The 20,504-nt window shown below is 32.4% G+C and overlaps 1 protein-coding gene across 2 annotated transcripts; it reads left to right on the forward strand.

Annotated features, from left to right (window-relative positions):
• Positions 1–88: 88 nt before the first annotated feature.
• Positions 89–20,504, forward strand: LOC143072815 (putative peptidylglycine alpha-hydroxylating monooxygenase 1). 2 transcript variants are annotated; one of them, XM_076247920.1, is made up of 14 exons: positions 89–359; positions 3,642–3,745; positions 4,674–4,728; positions 9,206–9,296; positions 10,772–10,887; positions 13,260–13,349; positions 14,159–14,207; positions 14,594–14,658; positions 15,240–15,320; positions 16,021–16,097; positions 16,877–16,930; positions 18,211–18,260; positions 19,521–19,734; positions 20,398–20,504. In XM_076247920.1, the coding sequence occupies exons 2-14, from the start codon at positions 3,650–3,652 to the stop codon at positions 20,407–20,409; spliced, it is 1,050 nt and encodes a 349-aa protein (XP_076104035.1). In that variant the 5' UTR covers positions 89–359; positions 3,642–3,649; the 3' UTR covers positions 20,410–20,504. The 2 variants fall into 2 exon arrangements, with proteins under 2 accessions (XP_076104035.1, XP_076104034.1); XM_076247919.1 differs by having other exon boundaries at positions 19,521–20,504.

Here is a 20,504-nt window from a genome sequence, read left to right on the forward strand (position 1 = left end):
TTTGTCGGATAATAAATGTAACATAATTAAGACACAGTTATCGACCGCCTTAGGTGATATTTTTAAACCTCATATACAATTATACATCTTATATCGACCCATTCCATCGGCTACATTGTCATTGATTTTTCCCCACATTATCATAGATGGCGCTGTATTTGTAGATAATAGGATAGATCGTCCTGGAAACCACCATTTACGTCAATAATTCCATTCTACAATTCCAGGTTGATTAAAATGTAAAAGATAAATACATTTGTGTGTGAGAGAGAATTTTACACACGATATCAATCACGTACAACACTTCCTTATCACTAGAAATTGACATAAGAGGACACATCTAGTTGAAATAGATTACGGTAAGTTGACATGTAATTTTAATACGTTCAATATGGACATATGTAAATAATATGTGTAATTGGTGGCGAATGTATTGTTTTGATGGTTTTGTTTTTGTTTACATGGAGAAATCCAATCTTCAATTATAAACTTCTCTATATTCACATAGTTTGATGGCAGGGGTTTAACACCCTCCCTCCTTCCATTTTCTTCACAGTTTCAACAAATAAACCACACCTAGAATGTCTAGTCCAAATAATTAAAAAGTAAGTCGTCAAAGAAAAAAAATATAATAGCCTTTCAAGAATTATTTGGACTACTACAATGTCTAGAGCATATGCGATCATATGAAACTCTGGCATTTACAGTGAGTAAGATGTATTTGATTAAGAACAATGTTTTCTCTACTTCAAAGTTTTCATTATCTTGGACAAAACTGATTACACCTATGTATTCCAGTTCTAGTCACTACGAAAATTTGGGATATTTATACTTAGTCATGGCGTACATACTATTTGTACATGTAAACATATAAGATAAATATAAAATGTCAATTTATGCATCACTCTTTTTTTTTATCGTTATCTTACACGAGATAAACACTACATGTTTTATGTAAACGACCATATAGAAATCGCTTACGTATAATTTTTTACATTGTAGAATTTATCATTGCTTTTAAGGAGGAGAAAATGTTCCGTTTTATCAATGCATTCTAATTATTTTTTCATCAATATGTAATTTATCTTTCTTTTTGTGTCACTCTGTTATTTCGCTATTCCGATGTAACAATGACATTATTTATGAAATCGCCGGTTACCTGCCCCCCTTTTTTTAACATTAACCACCTCACACACGATACTTCTACAGCATGTACAGGGTCTTATTCATTTATAAATTTCAAATAATATGCAATCAAAGTCGACAGCTGAATAGAATGCTGTATAATGTAAATGTCGTGGTGAATAGGAAATTTTCTGGAGAAAAAAAACAGTATTATCATAGAAGTTTTGAGAGTACACGAATATTGTTAATTTCGGCAATTAAATTTAAAATGATCGGTGCATGTTAATCAAAATAAGTTATTTATAACTTTAAAAAGTTATATATAATAACCATGTCTATTTGACAAATATTTGTTAAACTGCAAATATACTGAAAACACATGCATCTTGGCTATTTTTAGCTCTAGGTGCGGGCTGGTATACCCCTAGTTCTTCACAAACATGATAGCCAAACATTTACTGCGTAACTGCTTTTGCGCATGCTAATATTAAAGAAAGTGTCAAGTTGGCCCTTTTTTTTTTTTAATCTCGCGCCAATACGAGACAAAGCTGAGATAGTCAGAAAAAAATATAATATACAATATAATATAAAATACCCAAAAATCTTTTGTATACAACACCTTATGTCAACCGCTGAGCATAGTTGTATGCACTATTAACTATGCTTATAGTGTGGTGTTTTTTTTTTTTGCACTGATTATTCCAACACTGTTTACAACTTATTTTTGTCATTATTAATATTTTTCACAAGTCTGAAATACCAGTGACATATATATATACATATGTCTCTGGAAATACTAAGCTTAATAGATAAGGGATAATTAAAAAGTTCGTCGATTAAATTGTAAAGAATATCTCCGATTTGAAAGATTTTATTTTGAATATCAACACAGCACATCAAGTATAAAGTAAGTTTTAACGGAGAAAGAAGAATTATAGTTCACTATTTTGATTTTTTTTAGCTGTTAAAGTAACATATTTTAAATATAGATTTTTATGAACTTCAAATGAAACATTTCAACTTGTCGTTTTACATGTATATGGTTTATAATTATGTTACAGTGAATTTGTGACGTAAAGGATTATCATGTTTTGAAAAAAATCCCTAATTTTAACTAGGAATATTATAAAATCCCTGAAATAAGTAAGATTGCTGTATAAATACACTGAAGGGAATTTGAAAAATAATTAATCTTTGGTTTTAATAATTCATTGAAAAAAGACAATGACTTAGAACAGTACAACTGGACAAGTTTTAGTTTTTTTGTCCTTTTTGATACAGGGTGATGGAGGATTTTTTTTTTATAAAAATGAGGCAAAACTAAAATGTAATATATGGAAACGGAAACAAATATAAGGAACTTGTGGGAAATCTTGCTAAATTTCTTCCTCCCCTTGTGAGAAGTGGAAAACACTTACAAGGAGTAAGGGATTAATTGCCATTGGTGTAGACCACGTTTCTCATGGAAATTTAGCTAGATATAAAACAGGTTTAAAACACAATTTTCTTTGGAAATGCCTGATCCAAGTCAGGAACATCGCAGTTGTAATCCACTGGTTCCTTTGATTGGTAGCGATCGATTTGTCTAGTTTTTATAGATTCCTCTTGCCTTTTTTCAATTTGTCTTGGAGTTCGGTATTGTATTTAATATAGAATATAGAATATATTAATGTGATGTAATTTGAAGCCTGTGCTATGCTAGACTGATACGCTGTTCCGGAATATTAACATCTCACTCACATGGTAAATGTCCTCAGGAAGACATGTTAACTATACCAAGGCATACCATTCTGACTCCAACTCTGAAAACAAATAAAACATTATCAACGTATAATTTTCATATTTTATCCGTAAAAAGGAAATATAAAAGCGAAGAAAGTGTTGTCATAATTAATATGCTACATATAAAAAAGTGACTTCTATCATAAAAAAATTAGAAGAGACAACAGATTGTATGTTAATCAAAACTTCATCTTTGTATCCAACCAAGCTGAGTCGTGGACTTTTTACCCATGCTTCCATGACTTACCTTGGTCATATTTAAGATACTGTATACGTCTATGCTATCACATATGGGTAAATGATTTCTTTTTTTTTTCTCCACTCTAAAGAAAAAGTAAATTTTGTTTACTATTATCTGTTATGAAGGTAAGAATATCTTTGAATGTGAAAATGTTAAAAATAGGAATGTTTTCGAAAAAGCAAAGCAATAATCTTAGAAGCATCTGTCGTCCAAACTTATGATGCAAACATTGATCATTGTCATCGAATGGTCACTTTAAATTAGGGTAAACCAGCAATGGTCAATCTATATTTAAGACAAATATATTTCTAAAATTTAGATTCTACAAAATATTTTCAGTGATTTTATCAAATTTCTTAAAATTTCAATTCTAAAAAAAAACACTTAAACTGACAAATCCCTGATATAACACATTCACTGTAACATAAATATTCAAATTGTCTGTAATTTTCAACATTTGACTTTGTTAACATATGTCTTTTTCATATTTTAGAAGTCAAAATGAGCCTTTTAAAGGCCATATCGTTGTTCCTAGCAGTATGTATAGTGAATGCATCGAAATTAGATCTTCTTATGCCCGAAGTGGCTCCCGATAAGGTATGATTTACAGTTAGGTGAAGTTATAAATCATGCATTCTCTAAAAAGAAATTGTTCACAAGAAAAGAAGACATTGGCTTATATCCTCATCTCCATCGCTATTATTGTTTAAACGTTTGGAATAAATGTTATGAGATTGTAATTATTAACATTATTTACCTTGGCCTAATTTGTTTTATGTGGCCTTACATATAAGATGCTTACATTATTTGGTTGTGACTTCAAGACACGACATCCGTCTTGAATAATTAAGATAGTTGTGAAATAACTACATATATATATATTATATATAAATAAGAAGATGTGGAATGATTGCCAAGAAGACAATTCTCCACAAAAGACCAAATGACACAGAGATTAACAACAATAGGTCACCGTATGGTCTTCAACAATGAGCAAAGCCCATACCACATAATCAGCTATAAAATCACCGAAATGACAAATGTAAAACAATTCAAACTTACGGCCGAATTTATTTACAATAATATGTTCATCAATTCGCCACGATATGACCGTATTATGCTGAGGCGGCACACAATTCGCCACGATATAACCGTATTATGCTGAGGCGGCACACAATTCGCCACGATATAACCGTATTATGCTGAGGCGGCACACAATTCGCCACGATATAACCGTATTATGCTGAGGCGGCACAAAACAAACACCAGTCAATCAATCAATTAATTATATACATATTCATCACTTTCGTTATTATTTAAAACTAGTGATTCAGGATGACATATGTATTTAACTTCCAGGCATATTACAAATCAATTTTCATGTTCGCGAAAATTGATCATAAGATCAGAGATTGATAATGTGTTATTGTAACTAATTAAATTTTGTATTGCCATTTAACACTTTATTCGGGCAATTTTGCAGTTACTGTATTTTTATTGATATATTTATTTTAATGTATTTCAGGCTGACACATATTTGTGTATACCACTGAAAATGTCAGAATTAAACACTTACATAGGTAAAGTTTTAAAAAAAATAATTGTACAAATCGCAACTTTTGACGAGAACGATAATCGATTACATGAAAATGTTTAGAATACCTAAATACATTAATTTATAAAACAAAGAATGAATATATTTTAGTTATTATATAAGCGGGGGCATGTTGAAGTTACATGCCCAATATATATAGTAAACCTCTTGTTAGTGGATTCAAGAACAGTTTTTTTTTCTAACTTAATAATCATTTAAACTTTTTAGCGTTTGTCGATTTTTTTGTGTCAACATTTTCACTTTTATGCACATTTGTTTCCAGGCGCGTAGCTCCATATACGCTAACACGCAGTTGCGTGCACATCGATTCGGCAAGCAAAAAAAAAAATGCCAAAATAAAAATTTATAAATTAATTATGGTGAAAGGAAACACATTATGTTGTCACTTTTTTAATTGATGAACTTTCATTAAATAACGGCATTTCAAATTAAACGTTTTATTGGAGATCATGTAAAAATCGGATAGTAACTTGTATTTTTTACCAGATTTGAATTTATTATACTCAGTCTAAGACGTGTAGTTTCGGAGCACATTTTACAGAGTACGGCTTATCTGTTTGCGATGCGATGTACCAATCGAGATTTATCGAAACCCTTTGATATTATTGAAAATATGCCGAGGCGATGTATTCGACAGACTATTAGAGCCAATCACCCTGAAAACACGCCAAAAGAGCATTGGAAAGTCTCATTATATTTTGCGTTCACACACGTAGACCATATGATAATGGAATTGGAGAGTAGAGGGTGTCTGGTATTATCAGAAAATAGCTTCTTTGTGTCGTATCTGCTTCCTCGTGTTGTAGAACATATAACCAAGGAATAATTCTCAACATTGTCTGAGACATACAAAATGACCTGGCATGTATTTGGCAGACAATTTCAATCGGGAGGTCGCTCGATGGAGAACACGTACGCTGGTTTATAACATCTCGCGAGTGCTACCATGCAGATCTATCAGTTTATTAAGTCTGTTGAAAACAAATGTACGATCAACAATTAACAACGTCAGGTTATCATCGCTAGCATTACTGCATACTGATCGGGATTTCAGTGTGAATGTTGACAAAGTAATAGAGAAGTTCGTTTCTGCTTGGACCCGAAGAGCAGATTTTGGTCATTGTTGAGTAAATTCTGTAATTCAAAAATGTGTTGTTTATGTATTTAATTAACCATGATTTACTCTATTCAGAAGATTCAAGTATTAATAGTTTTACGTTCATAAATTGTTTATAAGTCCTATTTACATGTAGCTCCTCTTTAAACCGTCCTATGACCGAAAACCGAAAAAAAACCCATTTTTCTGCAGTAAAGGGTCCCAAAAAATTTTTGCCTCGCTCCGCTCGGCGGTAGTTGCTTGCACATCGTGTTCTCCTGGCTACACCCCTGGTTTCCTGCATTTTATGCAAGATTATATATTTTGATCATCACATTCATTATAATATTAATGATTCCAAAAATCATCCTCCCCCTCTTTAGACTGAACATCAAACGGTCATCTCCTAGACAGGCTCCACGAAAGACCATACAGTGCTGAGTAGTAAGATGGTTTCCCTTACGATGAATCCATGGTGAAAATGCGACTATTATAGATCACATTTTGTAGTCGTTGTAGTCTCTTGTCATATGAATAGTTAAAAAAAATGGCTATGTTTTGTTTGCATGACAAGCATTCGGGATAAGAGCAAGAACTGGTCCAATTGGAGTTGGAATGATGTGTTTGTATTGTTTATACAGACTTTATTAACCCTATGAGTCAGTTCTTTATAAATTCAGTTGAACGTCTCGGTCCAGTAGATAACTTTGTTCAACATGTGCCTTTTTCAATTCCATTTTTGGGCTCAAGAATTCAGTAATGTTTTCTTTCATATATAACATTGGTCTTTATCTGTAATCCATAACGATAAATTTAAATAGCGGCAACAGATTAAAAAATAACATCGCTGGTTTTCTGTTCGTTTTGGTATCTTTTGGTTTATTACTCTTCAACCTTTAATAGGTTCAGATTTTCCAAGTCTTGGTAACAATGGTTTTTGGTGGAAGAAGACTTCAAGTCTTCTGAAGGCCTATGGTGCCGACTTTAAATCATTGAGCCTCCGTATGCCGCATTCGTTTCTGTGTATTACAGTTTCATAACAACTTCTAATTCCTGACATCGAGTTTTACACATGATTACGCATCTGAATCATTTAATTTGTAAATTAGGATTGAAAAACTATCACTATCGTAAATATGTACCTTTCTATTTATGTAAATTATTAGATTTCTTCTCATCTACGTGAACGTTATTTGTTTACTTGTAACCGGATGTTTTTACTGTAGATATTTGTTGTACGCATGCGTGAATTTGGTATCGGGACAACTCGCCCTTGGTCTGTTCGTCCTGAGTTCTTTCGCCCGTATAGTAAGTTCGCCCTGTGTTCATTCTCTTTACTTTATCAAGGACGTTTTATAATATGTCATTGCATTTATTAAAACATATTAATATTAAGGGTATCGTTAAAAAAACTCTAAAACACGATTAGTGAAAATCATCTGTTCCTTATGTTGTTCCCAAGGTAAGACAATCGTGTTCAGCCAATCAAATTCTGTGTTTCTCATGATCAATTAATAAGCCAATCAAAAACGTTTTCTCTGAAGATTCTTCTAACATGCTAGATTTGAACTTTTGTTGTTTAACTTTTCATCTAGTTGTTTAACAATCGCGAACATGGCATGTGAATTTTCTCCTACAAGCAGGTTCTTACACAGCTTAAGGATAAAAGCATGGCTGATTGACAAAATTCAATGATGCAGTACTACCCTAAAGATAATAAATAGTATTTTTTTCACTAATTTATTGACATAAAACTTTTTTAACATATTTTATTTTTGTATTCAATTAAATCATTTAAAGGACAATGTACTATTCTTTTTTCACAAAAACTAACAAACAGGTTTGATCACCTCCCACCCCCCCTCATTATGAGTGGTGCCCCTTAAATGAGGGACTGTCACTAAAACAAGGGGTCATTATACTGTTGAAGAAAAAAAGAAAGAACACTTTTAAGGTTTTTATCTCAAAAGTGGGAAAGTTCATTATATTTGGAACAACTTTTCCAAATGAGGGGACAAATAAATAAAGAAGATATAAGTTTAGAAACATCACAAAATTCTTTTGACATGTTTGGACTATTTAATACTTGATAGATGCATAGTTCTTAGGGAAAAGTTTCATCAAATAATATGAATATAAAGGTGCCTATTTTTTACAGTGGGTTGTAATGTTCTTTCAATGAGGGTTACCCTTCATTTGGAGTGTTGTTCCCAACCTGTTAAAGGTCCATCTTTGTGCATAATTCAAAATTGGAAATTTCAACCAGCATCTAATATTCTTACACAAGAAAATAAACCCTGGTCTGCTAGCTATACATGTTCATCTTTTCTACCGAATTAATAACTATAATTGATGAAATTAACTAATATTATAACTAATAATATGACGAAAAAGGCATGCCTGTCCCAAGTCAGGAGCCTGTAATTCAGTGGTTGTCGTTTGTTTATGTGTTACATATTAATTTTTCGTTCATTTTTTTTTACATAAATAAGGCCGTTAGTTTTCTCGTTTGAATTGTTTTACATTGTGTTATCGGGGCCTTTTATAGCTCACTATGCGGTATGGGCTTTGCTCATTGTTGAAGGCCGTACGGTGACCTATAGTTGTTTATGCCTGTGTCATTTTGGTCTTTTGTGGATAGTTGTCTCATTGGCAATCATACCGCATCTTCTTTTTTATATGTAAGTTCATCATACAAATATGACACTTTTTCTAGACAATCCAGATCGTGCAAAATACTTCGCTAAAAATTGTAATCTTAGTAATTGTTGCCGCGCACTAAAAACCCCCATGGGAATTTTCAAAAGTTGGCGGGTATGTAACAAGTCTTACTATTTTTATGCCCAATTTATGGGCATTATGTTTTCTGGTCTGTCCATCCGTCCTGCTTCAGATTAAAGTTTATGGTCAAGTTAGTTTTTGATGAAGTCGAAATCTAATCAACTTGAAACTTTGTACGCATGTGTTCCTTATGATATGATCTTTCTAATTTTACTGCCAAATTAAAGATTTTACCTTATTTTCACAGTCCACTGAACAAAGAAAATGATTTTTCAGATGGGAAATACATGTATTTATGACACATTCTTGTTTGAAGAAGAAAAAAAATACGTCATAACGATAATGGAACAAAGCAGGCTGGGTTAGTGGGGTTGCTTTTATGGTAATTCAAGTTACCTTTTATTCACCTTCTTCCACCTCAGAGCTATCAGCTCTTTGATTAATTTAAACTGTTTCTTCTAAGAGTAAAAGTGGTTACTCTTTACTATATTTATTCAAAATGTGTTTTTAGTTTTTTTAAATGCTAGTTTTAGGCAGTTTTAACTTAAAATTTATCGACTTTCAGTTGGATTCGAACCCCATGCCAATAAGAAAGTAGCCCATCACATGTTGTTGTATGGTTGTGATACACCTGGTATTCCCGGGGCTAAAGTTTGGTGAGTACCTTCTTTGATTGTTGTTTTCAAAAAATAAATCACAGTAAAATGATCATCTTTTAAATAAGAAGATCTGTTTTATCCAGATACATATAATACACATATTTATCCCATTTATATTTTTGACTTCATCCTTTTATAAGCATAGATACATTTGACATTTGACATTGTGTCATGTTGGCAGCATGCTTTACATCCTCTTTATTTTGAACTTTGTTGTATAGTTGCCTCATTTACAATCATACATCGTCTCAATATTGTCATATGACTTATCATAATCCATACATGTAACATAACGAAGACATTAATCTAAACAGGTAAATGTTCGAAGCAGATTTTATTTACATTTAACAAACAAGCCTATTTTTGTCCATCTGATGAGTTAAGCCTTTTTCAACTGATTTTTATAGTTCGTTCTTATGTTGTACTGTCATACCACTGTCCCAGGTTAGGGGAGGGTTGGGATCCCGCTAACATGTTTAACCCTGCCACATTATTTAGGTATGTCCCAAGTCAGGAGCCTGTAATTCAGTGGTTGTCGTTTGTTTATGTGCTACATATTTGTTTTTCGTTCATTTTTTTTTTACAAAAATAAGGCCGTTAGTTTTCTCGTTTGATTTGTTTTACATTGTCTTATCGGGGCCTTGTATAGCTGACTATGCGGTATGGGCTTTGCTCATTGTTGAAGGCCGTACGGTGACCTATAGTTGTTAATGTCTGTGTCATTTTGGTCTTTTGTGGATAGTTGTCTCATTGGCAATCATATCACATCTTCTTTTTTATAAGTATTGAAATATAACTAAATATTATGCTCTGAATTAAAATATTTTAGAAATGCTTGGCGCAAAAAGTTTAGAACTCACATAAGTATCAATATAAGATGGTGTGTGACTGAAGTTGATTAGAAATAACCCTCAAAAAGTTTATCTCAAAATAAATACAACGTTCACCGGAATTAAACTATCTCCCTATTTTCAAGGCATAACTAACTATAGAAACTACTATACAAAATACTATAAATAAATAAAATTTAAAAAATGACATGACTTCATAATGCTCCTAATTTCAAGCTTATGTAACCGAAAACTACCATTAGCCAAAACTTTGACCCAATACTAGACGAACAGACGGACGGAAGGAGGTTCAGACGGTCGGAAAATATAATACTCCTCTACTATCGTAGGTGGATAATTTTAAAATGCTGCTGCTGTTTAAGAAAATCACTAGATCTTTTACACATACATGTACTAGTACTATATGTTTTACTCCAGAATCAAATTTAGTGAATTTCCGACCTCCTATCACCAACTTGTTTTCATTGTACCCTTGGAGTCAAACATGTGTGTCAAAGTTAGTTAAAATGTCTATCTGAAATGTAGCAAATAAATGAAATTTAGAGCCAATTATTACAGTAATTAAAAATCAATGTTATTCAGAATTTCAATCGTTATAAAGTCATTATCAACCCTTTTTAGGAACTGTGGAGGAATGGAACATCCATCATTCAAATCAGCAGGTACATGCAAGACCGGAAATAAAGGAATTATATATGCCTGGGCTTATGATGCACCTGGTCTGACATTGCCAAAAGGTATGTTCTATTGTGTAAGAAAGAATTGGCAGCAGTTTTTTTTTTATTGTCTCCCCTTATGTTCTATGCACTGCCTATGTTTTTCAAAATTTTTCATACTAAGTATTTTTTCGATACGAACCTGAAGGAAAGAAGGCAATCATGAGGAATGTAAATTCAAATAATCATTTATTTTCTTAAAAAACCCTATAATTTCATGTATCAAATCCATAGAAAACTTTATGCAAGTCACCAGTTATTTATACCCAATAGCGATTCCCCTTGTAAACATTTTCTCCGACTTTGCACCTTCAAATGAAATTTCACCTGAAACAATCATTACCGATCAATATTCTTGTATCATTTTAAGAAACTTTATTTGTTGCTATTGTGCGAAAAGAGATACGTAACCATCGCTTTGCTAGGATATGACATCAATAAAGTTGGTAAGTACGCAACATGTTGATAAAGCTTAATTAGTATTGATCACATGGTATTGATCAGTCAACTCCTACGCTCTAGAGGAGTTCCAGGAATCCAGATCAATAGGTACTGTTGATCTGTGATTGAAACATTATCCAATAAAAAACTAAAATATCCAATACTACGTGATAACTTGAACAGAACACCGGAGTCATACAAATCAAACACAACATAACAATTTAATTGCGCTGAGTAGATTCAAATATCAAATACAAATATTTTAGATATTACTTTTAACTTGATTATTGATTTAGAATGATATGAGATGTAACATGTGTACTTTATGGTCGTTGATTTACATTTAATGTAATGTTTTACTATTAATATTAGTAATTTCCTACTAGTTTCATAATTTGTTTGACGACTTTTCTAAACTTATATTACTTATACATTTCTATAGGCTTTACGTTTTATTGTTTATCAATAAACGCAATGTTAATATTATGTTTTATTAATCGAAAGACACAAGAGAAACACTAGACACATTTTTATACGACCGCAAAAATTGAAAATTTTTTGGTCGTATATTGGTATCACGTTGGCGTCTACGTCGTCGTCGGCGGCGTCCGACGACTTTTGGTTTTCGCACTATAACTTTAGTATAAGGGAATAGAAGTCAATGAATTTTAAACACAAGGTTTATGAACACAAAATGAAGGTTTGGATTGATTTTGGGAGTTGAGGTCCCAACAGTTTAGGAATTAGGGGCCAAAAAGGGGCCAAAATAAGCATTTTTCTTGGTTTTCGCACCATAACTTAAGTATAAGTAAAAAAAAATCTATGAAATTTAAACACAAGGTTTATGACCATAAAAGGAAGGTTGGGATTGATTTTGGGAGTTTTGGTCACAACAGTTTAGGAATAAGGGGCCACAAGGGTCCAAAATTAAACTTTGTTTGAATTCATCAAAAATTGAATAATTGGGGTTCTTTGATATGCCGAACCTAACTGTGTATGTAGATTCTTAATTTTTGGTCCCATTTTCAAATTGGTCTACATTAAGGTCCAAAGGGTCCAAAATTTAACTAAGTTTGATTTTAACAAAAATTGAATCCTTGGGGTTCTTTGATATGCTGAATCTAAACCTGTATTTAGATTTTTGATTATTGGCCTAGTTTTCAAGTTGGTCCAAATTGGGGTCCAAAATTAAACTATGTTTGATTTCAACAAAAATTGTATATATGGGGTTCTTTGATATATGCTTAATCTAACCATGTATTTAGATTTTTGATGTTTGGGCCCAGTTATCAGATTGGTCAACATTGAGGTCTAAACTCTAAAGGGTCCAAAATTGAACTTTATTTGATTTCATCAAAAATTGAATTCTTGGGGTTCTTTGATATGCTAAATCTAACCATCTATTTAGATTTTGGATATTGGACCATAATAGGTAATGTCCAGTTTAAGTTCTTAGATGCACATTCATTATGTGTCAGAAACCTGTGTTGTGTCAGCTATTTAATCACAACCCAAATTCAGAGCTGTATCAAGCTTGAATGTTGTGTCCACACTTGCCCCAATGTTCAGGGTTCGAACTCTGCGGTCGTTTAAAGCTGCACCCTGCGGAGCATCTGGTTAAGTATCCATAAGAAATCCCTACACGTGATTGACAAAACGCAAAGCAAAAGAGCAGCGTTGTATTGCTGCTCTTCATTTTACTTTAGTGATAGTCATATCAATATGATCACAAATCTTTCTGAATCTCTGTAAATTGCAGCCAGTTACATTATGACCCTATCATCGGTAATGATGATCAAAATAACTCTTATAAAAAAACACATTGAAAATATGTTACAAATATCTGGCAAAAAATAGTCACAACTATAAACATGTAGTTTTATGACAATAAAGATTTGAGTTGTTATAAAAAGTCACCACATCTGCATCCCCAAATGTATTTTTTATTTCAGATGTTGCATTCAAAGTAGGCGGAGACACTGGTATAAACTACCTAGTGCTGCAAGTTCATTACAAAGATGTTTCCAGTTTTCTACCTCCCAGTAAGTTTATATTATTTTTTTTTGTTCTTTTCTAACAAAGAAAATCAAGGTTCAAATTAAAACGAACAATTTTTGTTTACAACTTTTATATTAAGACAACACAAAAAAGGGGTTGAAAACGTTATTTCCCGTCTATAGGAAGCTACACCTCACGACTTTTTAGGTACCGTTTTGATGAAGCAAACCAAGTGTAGTGCACCATTTAAAAATATAAGTCTGAATATTAGATTGGTTGCATCCAGAGGCGGATTTAGAGGGGGCCCAGGGGGCCCGGGCCCCCCCTTTTTAGGAAAAAATTTGGTTGCTTATATAGGGAATCACTGAAGCGTGACTGGAGCGGGCCCCCTCTTAGGTCAGTCAGTGGGCCCCACTTATGAAAATTTCTGGATCCGCCACTGGCATCAATATTGTCACAACACCAAAAATTTAATCGTCTACACCTTGCGAAGACTGTCCCTTATGGAAACAAGTCCGACCTTGAAAATCATTAAAAAGCACATTAATAGCAATTTTCCAAGAGGAATTTAAATCGTGTGTGTATTAATGGTATACATGGAAAATGTTCATTTTGGAATACCAGTTTCTGTTTTATTTTTCAATTGTATGGTATATCCTAGACTACCTGTACGTTTAGGGTGTCGCAGAAAAAGACTATTTAAAAATTACGCAATGAAAGAAAATAATGGATCAGAGATCAGCATATCAGAAATAATTCAAAACACTAAAACCATTGCCATTTTAACTGTGTGAGATTCAATCAAACACATTTTAATATGCTCCTCATCTCCTTATATTCCAAATTATTTCAGACAATGGAGTAGATAGTTCAGGGGTCTCCCTAATAACAACAGATGTACCGTAAGTACCAAACTTTAGTCTTTATTCATAAAACTAGAATATATATCTCAGCATTGTCCAATATTCAATTACGATATGGTAACTGATAATCGAATAGTTTGCTTCCAAAGTACATAGCTTTATTGCTAATAAACACTTTCTTACTTTTTCTAAAAAGCCACTTTATAATGGTGAAATGATAAAATGTTAACATACTTAAGCACAAATGATTTTCCGTTATATGAAGCCGACATATGTCTGCTTTTTTTTCTCAAAAAAATTGATAAGAATTCAAATATATTTTTTTGAGAAAATTAGTTGAAAACATGAGTCTTATTCTCATACTTACACTTAGCAAAATGTTCAGTTACATATTGATAGTATTGATAGTATTGAAATAATTTCAGGCAGCCCAAGCGAGCAGGGGTAATGTTACTAGGTACAGGAGGAAAGCTACCCAAACATTCTGTAGGTATGTATGACTCGCATTGTTGTTGAGGAAATAAACTTGTGATGATACTATTTTTTTTGCAGAAGTTTTATTTTTTAATCATGGCAGTTTGTTATTAGAAACAACCTTGTCTTCTCTTTGCATTTAGTAAAAGTATCGGGGAAACGTTTAATAGATTGGCGTGTGTTCATCTTCTTGCTCTAACTGCATTAACACTTGATTTAAGAAGCGTTTCTTTTAAAACAAAATTGTATTAATTTCTGAACATAATTGTGTTCTATATTTCACTTTTTAAATGAAAAAGAATGCATTTCTCGAAAAGGGGAAATGTTAATAAAGATTACATTTTTTCTTCCGTTGTTTTCTACTTTTATCTGACATTATTTATTTGAGAAGCGCAGCAGAGACATTATAACCCAAAAGAATCAAATAGCCAAACATATAACATTGTTGTCATGAATATGTTTCAAGCATCTTTCTCACGCTTTTCTTTGAATAAGTTTTATGATGGATGTTCGGGAATTTTAACTTTGACTTGACAAAATTGTTTGTTGATAAGACACATGCAATTTGAATGGTTATCATATATTGTTTTGTTTCAGAGTACTTTGAGACTGCTTGTAAGTACCGTGAGAGTTTCACGGTATATCCATTTGCCTACAGGACACATGCTCATAAGCACGGTACGTTTAAATACATTGTTAACATGTTGTTTTATCTTTAGCACTATCATCTAGATTTATCAATTATTATCTTTACATATATATTATGATAGGTTAGTTAAATGACAGAGGCATCGTTACTTAAGCACTGTATGCATAAGGCAATAAAACGTTTTAACAGAGAGGCATAGTAATTTAGACATTTTCACATTTATGAATTTAGTAGCATGTGGCTATGTCTTTCTTAAACATATTTACGAACCAGCAACTCCAGACAAACAGAGGTCTGTACCAGAATATCAAATGATCAAGATTTTATACTTTAAATATACGTAATAGTATTTTTTATCAGTACCCATTCAAAAATATGAAAAAGCAGTATAAGACAACTATCCGTCCATGACGTGGATATAAGCAACCATACGTCCCCATACAATTATCTGTTCTACTTTTAACAGGAAAGGTTGTATCTGGTTATGTTATAAAGGATGGTGTGTGCCATACAATTATCTGTTTTAACTTTGACAGGAAAGGTTGTATCTGGCTATGTTATTAAGGATGGTGTGTGCCATACAATTATCTGTTTTAACTTTGACAGGAAAGGTTGTATCTGGTTATGTTATTAAGGATGGTGTGTGCCATACAATTATCTGTTTTAACTTTAACAGGAAAGGTTGTATCTGGTTATGTTATAAAGGATGATCTGTTTTAACTTTGACAGGAAAAGTTGTATCTGGTTATGTCATTAAGGATGGTGTGTGGACAGAACTAGGAAGAAAAGATCCCATGAAACCAGAGGTAAACACACATTTGGTTTAATAAATTATTCAAGTTGTGTATAAACATAACTGTTCATATTTTGAATCCCCAACTATGTATTCCGTTTTGATAATCGAAATGAGTGTATTTAAAAATATGAATCTATTAACCACTGCAAACTTTATACCAAAATTTGAGCATGCTTACTTCTTACCCTTTCAGAGAAATATAGATTCTTACACTGCAACAAGTGTATTACGATATTTTTCCACTCGAGACAGTTAAATTTTATTATTTAAAGCGCGAGGCTTGCCGAGCCCTTTAAATAATAAAATTTAACTGTCGAGAGTGGAGAAATATCGTAATACACGAGTTATAGTGTCAGAATCTGTTTCTCTAATGCTTTTTATCGTTCTTTTTCAAAGATTTTCAGAAAATTGTGCTCTTTATATGCGACGTCATCAGGCAAGGTCGCCTTTTTTCATGACGTCACAATAGGAAAATTGAGAAGAAAACAAAACATTTTGACGTCATAATCAAATTTCGACTAATCATTTGCCGAGAACAGATTTTTCACTAGTGAGGAGAAATATTTTTCTCACACCGGTCAGGAAATGTGAAAATAGCACAAAAATTAGAGAACACCGGTTTTATTATCGGGTTCATGTTGCTCAATCAAGTATTCTTTGCAGTGTTTTCTTTATTGTTTTCTTTTCTTTTGTTATGAAATGTCATTTAACTGTTATTTCTTCAACGTAAATGCATTGATATCTTCAAATTTTAGCAGAAGTTTTATTCATTTCATTGATATTTTTCAGATGTTCTACAATGTGACGACAACTGGAGTCCGTATCAACCCAGGAGATTATATGGTAAACTATTACGTTATATGTGTTTTATATAATTTATTATATACTTAGTAGTAAATACAGATAAATTGTATGTGTAATACAATCATTGTCAAGCGTGCTGTATCAGCCACCCGTGATGATATCGATATCAGCACGGTTGCAAAAGCTTTATCACACCTTAAATCTGTATGACGTCACGTCATCGATTACAGTCAATGTTGCAAAGGCTTTCAAATACCTAATCTGTATGACGTCATGTCAAACCTATAATCTGTATTACGTCATGTTACATAAAAACATCTACTTGATGTATATGTATATAATAAAGTGTATATGATATGGCTTTTTCAATATCACACACCATATCAACCCTCAAACAATATAATCCCTCGAGCAGAGCTCTTGGGATTATATTGGTGTCTCGGGTTGATACGGATGCGATATTGAAAAAGCCATATGATATTCTCTATTTGTTATTCATCTGTTCACAATTTATTTGTTCACGATACATCATAAGATTTGCTGAGATAGAGTTGATCTGTTAATTGTTATATGGATTGTACATCAGCTTACAATTTACAATTTAAAAATATAAATAATAATGTATCATAGACATCTGAAGTATGTTGTTCGGCATATTCAATCAGAATATTGTGTTTATTTCAGGGAGACAAAAAGAGGTCATTTATACCTTGTCCTTTAGTTGCTTTTAAAGTAATATTTATCTAAATCTTCCAAACTTGATATACTAATATAGTGTGACCATTTGGTAATTAATAACCATGGGATCATTCACACAAGGCATATTTGTTTTAATGTAAATATGATCCTAGAAGAGAAAAGGAATACAGACTTTATAAAAATAATAAATTGTGGTATGATTGCCAATGAGAAAACTGTCTACCAAAGTTCAGATAAAGTTGATTTATAATTATGATTGTTACATGTAACAAAGGTATGTTTTAGATATGAGGAGCCTCGGTTGCCGAGTGGTCTAAGTAGTTACTACTGTAATCACTAGCCAATCAAAACTGTCATATTCTTGATTTGGTACAGGCATTTCCTTTCTTACTAAACTGTGAATTCAACCTGGTACTATAGCTAGCAATTGGCTAGACAGGTTTATGTAAATACAAAATGTAATCCTGTCACGGGTATCTACTTCTGGAATAAAATTAACGGTACCAATTTTCTTGCACCAGATGCGCATTTCGACAATACATGTCTCTCTGGAATGTAGCATGGATATGTTTTACTGCTTTTAAATATCTCAAAGTTAATTGTTATACTTTCATTTATAGGCTGCTCGCTGTACAATGAAGAATGACGAGGACAGAAATGTATATATAGGGTAAGTTTTATTTTCACAAATCACATAATGAATCATCACCAACATATTGTTTCATGCATATGTATTTTATACTGCAACTACCTGTATTTCCTAAATATAGTAACAAAGCTATTTTTTGTATAATGTCAATTTCATCATGGAACACTTTCTCCACAATCAGGGGTCTATTAAGGGTTGTAAATAAGTTTGACATTTATGTTACGATTTAAAATGCTATTAATGTATAAATGTAAGTTGCTGTATAAAAACAATATTAGGTTAACGTCATAAAAATATAAACTTTTTTGTACTCGGTGCTAAACTGGGGAAGGGCTCGGTAGAACCTCGCCCTTCCACATTTTATCAGCCTCATACAAAAAGGTTATATTTTCCTGACATTGACCTTATATTGTATATTTATTTTACAACTTAATCGAAATACTCATTGAACAAGACTTTGTCTGTGAAAAACATATCAAACATTTTTCAACACAGTAAAATGTAAACAATTCCCAAAGTAATGAGATTATACCACATTCTCGTTGTGGTACCGTTAAGACAAAGATCATAGTGCAGTGATAATAAAAATAAGTACAGTGAAAATGAAAATAACACAAATAAGATTATTGCATCTGAAGCGCTTTTCTTGATTTAATTTTATCAGGAACACTCAAACGTACCCTATAATCAAACGTCAAGGATATACAAGCACCTGACTACATGAGGAGATATAAAAAGGGACATGAAAATATGTTTTGCCAGAATTGGTAAAGGAAGACAAAACATTGCGGTTAATTGTGTTTGTCAGTGATTGTGACACAATACCATTACTAGGCATAATGTAACAAAAACATGAACAGTTTTCGCAACACTTATAATTTTCTTATCTTGGTCTGTAAAACACAAGTTTTTGAGAAGGAAGCTACTTTTGAAATGCATAACCCTTTATGTCTAAAAATGACTGAACATGACCTATGTCTCTGAACATTACTGACATGGCATGCTATAGTTTTGGTATCTTGTAATTACGTATGTCACATATATAGGTAGGATGAAAAAAGTAACATCCAAAAAACACTGAACTCCGAGAAAAAATCGAAAAGGAAAGTTCCTAATCAAATTGCAAAATCAAAAACTCAACCATATCGAATGGATAAAAACTGTCATATTCCTGACTTCATGCAGTAACTTTCTTATGTAAAAAATGGTGGATAAAACCTGGTTTTATTGCTAGCTTAATCTTTCACTTGTTTATATTGGCATTTGATCTTTATTATTTAGAGCTACAAGCAAAGATGAAATGTGCAATTTTTACATCATGTTCTACACCGATGGAACCAAAACAACTTCCCAGAACTGTTGGACAGGAGGACCACCTTCTTTTTATTGGGACGAATCGACACAATATGCCAAGGCTATTCACCCAGAAAACGCCCCAGAAAATATCAGTACAGAACCGGAAAGTGGAAAGTCATACAAAATTACGACAAGAAAGGTACAACCCATTGTTCAAGACAAATATCTAGACACTTTGGCAAATTTGAGGAAGCCCAATGATGATGGAGAACTTGTAAACTTGTTGAGGCGTCTTGATTCGTCATACAGACAACGCTACAGAGATCAGGGTTTTTGAGTCTGAATTCAGACATCAGATGTTATGATTGTGTTCAAGGTCACATTGAAATTACTGATTGTTATTGAATTATCTGTTGTTATGTATATAGATCGGGTAGGGATGCGTTAATGCATTTTAAATAGCTACTCGAGGAATACTTGAAAATTTTACATAGAGAAATTATTTTAACTCAATGACACATTAACAGAAATAATCTGTTTATTCGAAGAGGATTATTGTTTATTGTTTAACACTTTTTTGTTATCAATGAAACGGGTATATTTGTCTTGAAACTAGTCATTACATGTATTTATGGACACATAATTATAATCCCATAGAGTGAATCACATATATACATGTGACACAGGGTGAGACTATCTTATTCCTTTAAAGTTAACACACTGCCGACTTTTCATCCCCATTTTTGGCTAATTCTACTTAACTTACGATTTTGTTTTTAGTTTTTTTCATTCAAGACAACAATAATCTTGTTTATATTATAGTCCAGTATCACGTGATTAAAAGTTTATGTTTTTTATGCAGATGTTGTTGTGATAGCAGACTACTAACCCACCAGTCCATCATTTTACTAACGAAATCCAGACAATGCAGATATTTTAATAAATAAAGAAAAAAAAGAAAGAATTAGT

This window comes from Mytilus galloprovincialis, chromosome 4 (genome assembly GCF_965363235.1).
Source record: "Mytilus galloprovincialis chromosome 4, xbMytGall1.hap1.1, whole genome shotgun sequence".
In the NCBI taxonomy this organism is placed as follows: Eukaryota; Metazoa; Mollusca; class Bivalvia; order Mytilida; family Mytilidae; genus Mytilus; species Mytilus galloprovincialis.